The sequence below is a fragment of the Mastacembelus armatus genome, chromosome 10 (assembly GCF_900324485.2).
Source record: "Mastacembelus armatus chromosome 10, fMasArm1.2, whole genome shotgun sequence".
Classification (NCBI taxonomy): Eukaryota; Metazoa; Chordata; class Actinopteri; order Synbranchiformes; family Mastacembelidae; genus Mastacembelus; species Mastacembelus armatus.
The window spans coordinates 13567621-13578313 of record NC_046642.1 but is presented as its reverse complement, the minus strand read 5'-3'; the positions used below and the strand labels follow the sequence as shown (position 1 = coordinate 13578313).

Sequence of the window (10693 nt, the reverse complement as noted above, 5' to 3'; positions counted from 1 at the left end):
ATCAGGTAGCTATATTTTAGTAAGCATTTGTGGTTACTGAGTGCTGTAATGAAGACCAAGATCGGTATAGAGTGAGGAGCCATATAAGAGCATTTTACATTTTTTCCCCTCTTGGTTACAAGTTTTATATTTTGAATCTATTGCATGTGGATACAGTCCTACATGACGCATGAGGTGGAGATTTTCAGGATCAGTGAAAGTTACAAATGTGTCTACAAAGAATTGGTTATTGTCTCATATGCCAAACAGATTTATGGCTCCCCATCTTTTCTTTACAACACACAAAAGGCTTGGTCGTATTTTTACTTGCGTTCAGTTGTTTCATCTGTGAACCAGTTAGTGTGGTTAAGGAATTTCTAAGCTTGGATGAGCTTTTGGCTGTGTGTGGACATGTCGGGTGAGTTTGTGGCATATGCCACATGTAAACTAGTTCAGGTTTAAAGTGAAGACATGAAGACAGAGGAAGAAAAATAAACCATATAGCAGAGTGCATGGTACGGCTTTATAACACCTGACACAATGTTTACGTACATGTTCACGCAGCACTTAAAAACAAACCACCGCTCCGTCATATTTCACATCTGTGATAAATTATAGCATGCATTCTAAAACAGCAGAAAATAAAAATCAACTGACATCTATTTAATGAATAAATATTAATGCTCTAAATATGGTAGAAGTTGCTGCAGACAGATGGTTGTATCAACTGACAACTGATTTATGTTGAGCTAGAATTTACTGCACCTAAGACACTGCTGACATGAGTGCAGTGCATTAGTGTAGAGGTATTTTAATGCCACTGTGCCACTTTATTGAAAGTATGCACAAGGAAAAGGCAACTGGTGCTTGAGATATTTTCAGAGTTAACAACAATCACAGTATAAAACTTAAAACATTGTGTGTGTCAGTGTAAGACTCACCTAGGGAAACAAAACTTTTCGAAAATAGTTATAAAGCATATCGTGTAGCTGATCATTGACAGTTCATTGAAGTTCATTCTAATTCTGACTTGTTCACCCCAGATAAACAGACAGAACCTATTAGAGATATGGCTTTTTATGTTTTGTGTCTTCCCTGAAAATGAAAAAACAAGGCTGGTCCACTATAAACGATGTTTTCCTGAGAAAGCTGCAGAAATCAGCGAGCTGTTATAGCTATAACAATCAGTATGTGGAAGAAGGGATATGTTAATATGTGAGGAGTTCATGTGTTTGTCTGTATACGTCCCCTCAAAAAGTATAAAAGTTCAAAGAACAGCCCAGCATGTTGGAAAATGGGCTTATTCGTTCAGTTATGTTCGGTCATGCAAATGATATGATTCTCCTGTTTCTACAGTGAATATGGAGCCATGGCTGACAGCTGGGTGGTTTCAACACTACGGGAAAACAGCTTATTCGACCCTGTAAAGGATTAACTAAGCACCTCTGAGGTTTACTAATTATCATGTTATAGCATGTCTAATTCACAAATAGCAAAGTTTAAAAGTGCCAATTTAATGTTTAACGAAGGGTTATGTGCCGAACTATTTCACAGCTAGAACAAGTTGCCAGGCAGCTAGCGAGAGGCCGGGAACCCACCGACAAAAAAAATATGAGCACACTTTTCAAAATCAAGGCTTTCACAGGTAGTTGAGTTTGTCTGAGGTATAAACATCACAGAAGCCTGAGTCTGAGCTGAGTGGAAGAGTCGAGGTCAACCCCTTCACTTCAAACCGCGGCTCATGGTCAGAGCAGAGAGGGACAGTTGGAGCGTCTTCCTTCTCCGCTGGAGCTGAAATCTGGAGAGAAAAACACAGATATGTCAGTTATTAGTAAATGTTTTTCCACAACAGGTGGGAAAACCTGAGAGCTCCAGAGCACCTAACAAATGATGAAGACTGTCTGCGTGTTGCTGAGATAACATGGAAAATGAACAGACTCCATTGGTGCCCAAAGGAAATCTTGTGTTTGTAGCACAAAACAAAAACATGGCTTTGCTTTAGTGTTTCTCAAAAATGGCAGCTGTTGGAACAGTTGAAAGACAAAAACAAAATCACTTTCAACAAACCTCTCCTGTTACGTAAAGACAAAACTACTTAAAAACGCCAACAACAGGGAGGGTTTAGTGGCCACATGATGGGAAAATGTGGTATTCAAAACAAAAGGAGCAGCTGCGTAGACAGTATTTTGGAGAGAGTGATTCAATCCCTCACATATTCTTTGTAAATGTCATGTAAAGGGCTACAACAGATATGATGATATACTGTCCCTGTGAATTTCATCTTTGAAGAACATGTTAGATATTTATTAAGTGTGTGTGTGTGTGTGTGTGTGTGTGTGTGTGTGTGTGTGTGTTTGTGCTCAGACTGATGGTGGACATACCTCAAAAGCAGGTGGCATATTCACAGCAGGAGGATGGTGTATCTGCAGAATGAAGTGGCATAAAGTATATTAGCAGTGGAGAGGAAAAATTGTGGGCAGAGCTCTGGGTGAGAAGTTAACACACGCGCGCGCACACACACACACACACACTAACCAGCGGTCCAGTCGGGGTATAAGAAGGCTGAGCAGGGTAGTGTGTCCTGGCAGGCTCACCGTCATACTGCAATTTTGAATTAAACAGAAAATCAGTGGATACCTGTGATATCAGCAGCAAGAGTTTTAACTTTTCACTAATGCACACACACACACACACACACACACACACACACACAAACACACAAAGTGTCAGGTAGCTTTAACGCAGAATATATTTACTGCATGGTGATGCATGGCAGGTCGAGCAGCAGAGGTCTTAGAATCGTCATTTTCAGAGGACCTCTTCCCACAGCAGCAGCACTTCACGCAACAGCAGCAGAACAGGGCAGCAAGGCAAGCAGCAATGGCAATAGCAAGGTAAGATGGATCATAATGTTTAGCTGCAACAAGTCAATTAATCCATCAGTCAGTAGGCAGCAAATCTATCACCAATTACATTTACAATAAGCTCAAATATTTGATTCCAGTCAGTCAAATGTGAGAATATTCTTCTCTTTCTCTGAATTGTATCACTGTAAATCTTTTAAATTTGCTGGGGGTAGTTTTTCTGAATTTATGAAAAGATCTACTTACTCTCCACATGCAGCATCACCACCAAGGCCTTGTCGCCATTCTGATCTCTGACCTCAAAGTGTCCACTGCATGATCTTTGGATGGCCTTATTTGAAATCCCACAGGGCTTTAGCAGCTCAAATCCTGAACAGTCAGATTCATCCAAACTCTTCTGTAGCCTGCCTTGATGAACTATGTCATTTCTCACTTCACTGTCACTTTTTGGGAAGAAGTAAATGTTGCAGAATTTCGGTTCCAGGTCAAAAGTGAAGCTGAATTCTTTGCCTGTACTTACTGCGTCAGACTTTGTGCTTGCTGGAAGGGAGGATGCACAAGAGGGAGGATATTAAAGGAATACTCCACCCAAAATCTTTGCAGTATTAAACACTCAATCCATGCACTCTTGTCTTAAAAGGACATTTCAGGAAGTGCATTTACTTTCTCGCTGAGAGTTAAATCAGGACATCAATAAGACTGTCTGTGCAGTACGGTTAGCTTTGATTAGCGCAAATCCTGGAAAGAAGGTTAAAACACTTTACCTGACTCTTTTTGAAGGTAACAGTTTCTTATTAGTAGCACTAACTCCCGTTTTCAAAATATAGCTACATATGTGGGACTACAACATTTTCATGTGATTATATAAAAACTGAACTTTAATGTAGAAAAGAGTGTGGCAGTCACAGTGTTTTGACAAAAAAGAGGTGCCAGAAAAGCAAACTAGATAAAGTGAGAAACAACGAAAAAGGATCCTTACCGACTACCACAATGGTTCTTGTAGAGAGGATGTTCTGAGCACTGTCTCTTATTATGTAGTGGCCGCTGTCTCTCTGGGTTAAATTACTTATCACATAGTAGGAACCCATCACCTTCTGCCTGCTGTTGTCACTGGCTGAAGGGTTGTTACGTTCCCACAGGATCACTGCATTTGAGTCGTACTCAGGCCTGAACGCAATGTATTGAGCGTTTCTGTGCAGCAACATCTTGTATGTGGTCCCATAGTCCAGCTCATTGTAACTGTCATACGAGAGGCCTAGAGAGGCGAGTACAAACCCTATGAATGCATAATGACATTACCACACACATTTGAGCCCTTTTTATGTATTATGTATTATGTATTATGTGTGTATGAATTTTATGTATGTATTATTTTTATTTGAAGTCTTATCAGCTACCATATATGCACATAATGTAGAATTAAAGTTTAGCAGACTGCAGCACGTTCTTTTAATTTTGTTGTCGCACAAGCTGAAAAATGTATAATGATCTTAAATAAAACATCAAAATAAACATCTTTGCAGACACATACCTCCAAACACCAGTGCGGATATGCGGTGCCTTGGTCTGACAATAATAAAAATGTATTGTTTTTTTTTTCTAGGTTGATTATTTTTTTTATATATAAAATCAAAGTAACAAGTAACAACACGTACATGGGGTGGAGCAGGACTATAATATATATAAGTACAAGCACGGTAAGCTGCTAGAGTAAATGCATAACATTGTTCATTCCCACCAATAACTGAGTATCACAGATGGAAAAAAAAAGGACAAAAGTTGTATAATCATACAAGCAGTCAAGGTCAAGAAGGATTTCTAATTTTCACACTCACCCACACCAAAAGAGGCACCCATCAACAGCAACAATAACATCTTCTACTGTGACTGACAACGCAAAGCCCGAGTCCGAGTTAAGCAAGCGACTTATTATTGAAGAAGACTTTATTTATAGTATAATGTAGGCGAGTAAGACCTTCAATATATTCACAGTGTTAAGACTGAAGGTTTACACTGCGCATTCTGCGCGTAATATCGTTGTTATTGGCGTTTTTTTTTTTCAACACGATTGGGAGCGTCGTCTGGACCCACCCAACAGGGCGTGTCCATTCTCCTGGTGTGTTTAAGTACTGTCGGAAATGACCTGATTGACTTACACGTCTTGTGATATGATACGGCTGCGTAAACCTAAAAACCAAAAAAATGGAGAACAACATTTAGTTTACTCGCTGTTAAATATGACTCTTTCTTCTCTAAGTTGGTTTGCATTGCTAGGCTGCTTCAGGGCATAAAAACTAAAATGGGGCTTTTGAGGTTTAATTCACCCTGCGCCATATCCGCAGCATTTTTGCTCAAACTGCGCACAGGACGTCTATCAAGCGGTGATTCTGGCCAAAACCACTTTAAAAACAGCTGTTTAACATGAAAAGAGTGTAGTATGTAGTCTATCAATATAACTGCCAGTTCATTTTCTGACAAAGTACTTAGTCTGATAGACTAATTGTGTCAGATGTGAAGCCCTACTTAATAGCACCTCACTGTCAGGTAAACAGCACCATTTTTACAAGCTCTTCATATCTTTTATATGCAAAATCTATTAAAAAGAAACTAGTACCTACAGATGTCAATAATAAAGATGTAATTGAACAGAAAGTACAATATTTCTATAGTGGAGTTTTGTTTTTTCTTTTTGTTTTTTTGCCCTACATAGCCTAGAAGCTGGTAAAGTACCTCAGTTTTGTACTTCTGTACATTTCTTCTTTACAAATTGTAATTCTTATTAGTGAGCACCTGTCCTCAGACACAGCGTTACGTTTAACATCAGTCTACCCTGCGCTGTAACTGTTCACCCTCTTGCTTTAATATCGTTATTTTCCACAGGGAGGGAACAGGGCAAATGATACATCACGGTACGGATTTTGCGTAGGAGCTGCTGGGAATACAAGCTTCCAGATAAACTAACAGAAGGGGGGCCTATGCTCATGCGCGCTCTGCGGAGGACGTTATTATCCTCTTATCCTCATTCACATAAAGACGCATATATATCCAGCTGTGGACTTATTCGTCGCACATCCTGCAGGTGAGTTCAGACCAGATGCGCCACAGACAGTGCGATCATTTGTATATTATCCACAAGTGACGGCCTGATGGCCCGTTGTGTCGCTGTAAATGTTGCTGAGCAGCTGGGAAACATGTTGGACACCTGAGCGGACATGACTTTAAAACCGCAGACGCGGCGTCACAGATCAGATCATGCGAGCAGGCCTGTTGATGGATGTATGCAGCCTGGTGTGCACCACTCTGAAGAGACATCATCACAGGCGTCTTTGGGCTCACCCTTATACAGCTTGTTGTTTGATGATGGCTGCTTGTTCTCAGAGGAGGCTGGAGATGAATGACAATCATGTGTCCACTGTTTTTATGAAGAAATAATCTGGTCTGTTTTCACAGGAGAAGATGTCCTCCAGTGTTCTACTCACTACCCTTTTTACCCTTCCTCTTGCTATGGGTAAGTTTGTGAATCTAATTTATACTATACATTATAGTTGTCTATGTGAAAAAAGCATCTACGGTGCAGTTTAACAAGAAACCAAATGATCATTCTGATTTTTAAAAAAGCATGACTGGAGAACCTTCTTAATTTGGTAATTAAACAAACCTGCATCAGAATTTACACCAACATTATGAAGGTCACCTTACTAACATCAAATAGTTTTTTTGGGCTCCAGAGACAGCCAAATTATTTCAAAATCTTTGGACACCTAGCATTCATTATCAGTGAGGCAGGCATATAGATTGTGATAACAAAGATGGAAATGTCTGTAGTGTTTTAAAAAAAAGTGGGCCAAGGATTAACCCTTGGAGGACACCAGGCTTAAACTGATCTACAGAAAATACATGAACCTGAGAGCAGCAGAGAAAGTTGTGTTGGTAAAGTATGAATGCAGCAGATTTAAAGCAGTACTCTTATGTTTTACCCAAGTTTCTTAGCAATGCATGAGGAAGTGCATGATCACAAGACCTGAATCATTGGTATGTGACCTCTAAAACCTGTCGAAACAAAAAATGTATTATTGATAAATGAAGTCCACTTACACACCTTTTATACACTTAATTTAACTTCAGTGACATTCCAGTGCATTTAATGTATAAGCTGGAGGACATTAATATTAATCTTATTTGCTCTGTTCCCTCTGACAGGTTGGGTTGTTCCAGGTGAGTTAACGGTCACATTTCATCACATATCTTTTAAATATATTACCCATTCTCTGAAGAGGTTGCTGACTTGCTTTTCCGTTTCGACAGATGAAAGAGAAGACGTGCAGATGGTCTGTGCCGGGAGGGAATTTCGTCTTCCGGTGTACTCAACATCCAGAATGGTGACATTTACACCTAGCACTGAGGGGCCGAAGCGTGTCCTGCTGGAAAAAACCATGGTGAGTGGAAGTACACCTGCAGAGTGCCTAGTTGAGTTTGTTAGTTCAGAGCACAGATTGCCAAAACCGATTTACAACTGCAGGTAAAGGACCCACGGTTCGAGTGGACCAGAGATAAGATGTTAGTCCTGAAAGAAGTGACTCACAGTGATCAGGGACTGTACGCCATCAAACTGTTCTCCGGATTCACCTACGAGACTGTTCGTCTGATTGTTTCAGGTATGATAGTTTTTGCTTTCATGAAATCCACCTGTTGCTCCGGAGCCATAAACTCATCGGTCATCTGCCTCTTTGCCTGGTTTGTGATTTAACTTTTTGATCATTCTTCCTAAACAAGATTCGGATCCTTAAATTAACACAATTATAAATATATTCGTTTAAAATGATCCATTAATCCAAAATCAACTTAAAAAAAAGTACAGCTCCATTATCATCAAATTTTATTTAAGATATGAACAGTAAAAGTATTTGTTCTGCAGGAAAATGGTATGTCCTAAATAATTTGTTATTATATTTTTGCATTATTGAACATCACAGAGCGCCAATTTACTGTTGTCGCTAGTTGAGGTGGAGGTAGTTTTAGCTACTTCAGATACATTTAGGTAGTTTAGTCCAGCACCTGGCAGGTAGTGAGATGACACCAATTTATGCTGATTTTTTGGACTTTTGTCTGATCCTTGTTTTTATGTAAAAATGGATAATGGATAATTTTATCCCTAATCTCTTGCATCTTATCCCACAGAATGCATTAAATCCTACCACAGACACTACGGGGAAAGTTTTGAGCACAGCATCCCGGAAAATGGTTCTCTACTTGAGTTTTCTCCCCGCGGTGCTCCACCTGAGGCCATGCCCATTGTGCTTTGGAACCGGACGGACCCTGAAACCAGTGAAGTGGGGCGAGGCCGTCTGCTGAGGGGTGGGAAGGTCTGGCTGGCTGAGAGAGTGACGCAGGCCGATCAAGGAAACTACACTGTGATGGACACTGAGGGGAAGGTTCTGTCTCGCTGCACCCTCACCGTCCGTGGTGAGCAGGGAAAAATCACAGCAGGAAGAATGTTTTAGGAAGCTGACTAATGTATTTCTTTAACTTTAGGAACCTTTCAACAGTAATGGTTATATTTTATCTCTTCGTTTCCATCTGACTCCCCATAACTTCACATTTCCTTCATTATCCACTCTTCACTCTCTGTTCATGATCCTGCATGTGGATGCAGGTCACTCCTTCAATGTCACCCGCTTCACCAAAGAGTCTCTAAACCTCTTTCTTCCTGTCTCTCATGCCCATCTCATTTTTACCCCCACCCGATACCCTGATGAAACCTCCCTGGGGCCATTTGACCCCAAGCCTCCTCGTGGCCCTGTGCAACTCATTCGTGAGGGCCATATAACAGACCATGACATGCGGTACAGAGGCCTTATCTCCCTGGGCAGGAATGGTACCATCAATGAGGTTATCATAGCGAGGCTGACGTCAAGACACGACGGGGTGTATGAAATCAGAGATGGGGATGGAAACCTGGTATCCTCCACCTTCTTGCAGGTAATCGGTAAGTAAAAGCATGTACATGTTTTTCTTGATCTAATTTATTTGATGCTCATAGTCTCCAGTCCTGCTGATACTGTATCTGTCCCATCTTCATGTCTCTGTTCTCCAGAAAAGGGGGGCAGATGGCGAGCACTTCTCAAGTCCATCACTGTCCCTTCTGGCATGTTTGTATCACTGGCTGGTTTTATCCTGTTCATGAAGCGCTACCCGAACTGCAGCCTATCGCAGATCATTGCGGGCCTCAGAGCAAATCGCACACCACCGGCCAATCCACCGAGGGTTAACATCCAAGTAAGGAAGTCAGGATAACCACGTTACTGTACATGTCATTGTTTATTGCCTTCTGTTTATAACATATGCATTACTGTTCCAGTGCTGAGATATTACCATAGCGGCTTTGTTTTGTTGTGTTTTCTCCTTTGGATGCTTTATGATTTTCTTACCGATGTGCGTCTTTGTGTTTGCATGTACAGGACTACAGCCAGCCCATCCCTCCACCCTCAGGTTACTACAGTCAATCTCAGCAACCTGGAACACCAAGAAAATGGACCCCCAGAGCCAGTCCTAGTCATACTGTAAGGTTGATTTACATGAGTGGTCAAGCTTTTGTCTTTTTGCTTCGAACTGTTAAATATAACTGTGTCGGTGTGCATGTGATATACAGTGTATGCTGATGGTTATGTTTCCAGGGTTATAGCCCGGTTAGAGTAGGAACTCCAAGAGCCGAGAACCAGGAAGCCCATAGACTGGCAGCAAGGAGCTCTCCTAGTCACAATTCGACCACTGAGGTGATACAGCAGTACGCCCCAACTGTGAGTATTTATATGTTACAGACTAAGATATTGTTTTAAACATATGTCATCATTCCTTCCTAGTGTGATGCATCTAATGAGGAAGAGAAAAGGATTTCCTTCTTGGTACCTGGGGCTTCCGATTGCCTCCACTCCTCTGTGGACTGTGTTCAATTCCAGATCAAGAAAGATGGGGATAAAGAAAATTGGAGTAAATCAGAAGAATACTTTTCCACACTGCCGCTAGACACGGACACTTCTGAATCCTGCACTGTTTACACATCAGAGAAACTGAACTTCTTATAAAGCAGAGAATTGAGCTGGAATAAGGGAAGATTACATGTAAGACAGAGAAACTACAATACTGGATCACCATGGTGGAGTGAATCTGATATGGAAAAGAAAAAACTCACTTGTGCCTTTTGCATCCCAGCCTAGTTTTAATGGTTGTGTACCAATATAGCATGTAATTCTTTTCATGTAATGTTTCTGAAGCATGAGTTAAGCATTAGCCATTCTGTCTCAAATTACCCAATTCTTTATAATGGCTGATGACTCCTGCTGTTACCTACCTCCAGATCCTCAGGACTGATATTTTCTGCACTGTATTTGCTGGGTGTGTGTATATGAGTGCGTTTGTGAATGCAACGTCTAATCTTTAGGGCTATGTAGAAATTAGAGTTGTGATGCAGACGTTTATAAAAGAATTTTATGAGTGCTGTACAGTAATATAGAGTTAGTTGAAATGTTCTTCTCCATTGATCCTTTTGACTATTCCTCACGGCAATGACAATTAATTATCATGTTAAACATCTGCTCTACAGTTTACTGAGTTTTGCCATGACATAGGTTAGTGTATTAACCTTCAAGGTAATTGTAGTAATAGTTATGTGAAATGTATTGTTTCACCCAATATTGGAATACCCTATTAATCTGTGAACTTTGTGTGTGCAGGATAACAGTGAGAAAAGATGTTGAAGTCTGTTGCTTGTGATATTTTTGCATATCAAAATGTCATCTCCGAAACAATAAAATTTATCTTTAACACATATGTGGCTGAAAAATTATGTCCCT

The 10693-nt window shown here is 40.6% G+C and overlaps 2 protein-coding genes across 3 annotated transcripts; one reads left to right on the top strand and one right to left on the bottom strand.

The window, feature by feature from the left end:
• Window positions 1-541: 541 nt before the first annotated feature.
• Window positions 542-4884, bottom strand: LOC113143987 (uncharacterized). Its single transcript, XM_026329616.1, has 7 exons — window positions 4679-4884; window positions 3823-4098; window positions 3090-3383; window positions 2736-2896; window positions 2515-2580; window positions 2361-2402; window positions 542-1777 (listed from the first exon to the last, which is right to left on the bottom strand). Exons 1-7 carry the CDS (start codon window positions 4716-4718, stop codon window positions 1619-1621), a joined length of 1038 nt encoding a protein of 345 aa, XP_026185401.1. The 5' UTR covers window positions 4719-4884; the 3' UTR covers window positions 542-1618.
• Window positions 4885-5804: 920 nt separating this feature from the next.
• LOC113144509 (uncharacterized) lies at window positions 5805-10539 on the top strand. Of its 2 annotated transcripts, XM_026330610.1 has the most exons (12): window positions 5805-5922; window positions 6294-6351; window positions 6826-6875; window positions 7044-7058; window positions 7149-7279; window positions 7363-7498; window positions 8022-8306; window positions 8497-8829; window positions 8938-9119; window positions 9302-9403; window positions 9518-9616; window positions 9704-10539. In XM_026330610.1, exons 5-12 carry the CDS (start codon window positions 7169-7171, stop codon window positions 9923-9925), a joined length of 1470 nt encoding a protein of 489 aa, XP_026186395.1. In that variant the 5' UTR covers window positions 5805-5922; window positions 6294-6351; window positions 6826-6875; window positions 7044-7058; window positions 7149-7168; the 3' UTR covers window positions 9926-10539. The 2 variants fall into 2 exon arrangements, with proteins under 2 accessions (XP_026186395.1, XP_026186394.1); XM_026330609.1 differs by lacking the exon at window positions 6826-6875.
• Window positions 10540-10693: the final 154 nt, after the last annotated feature.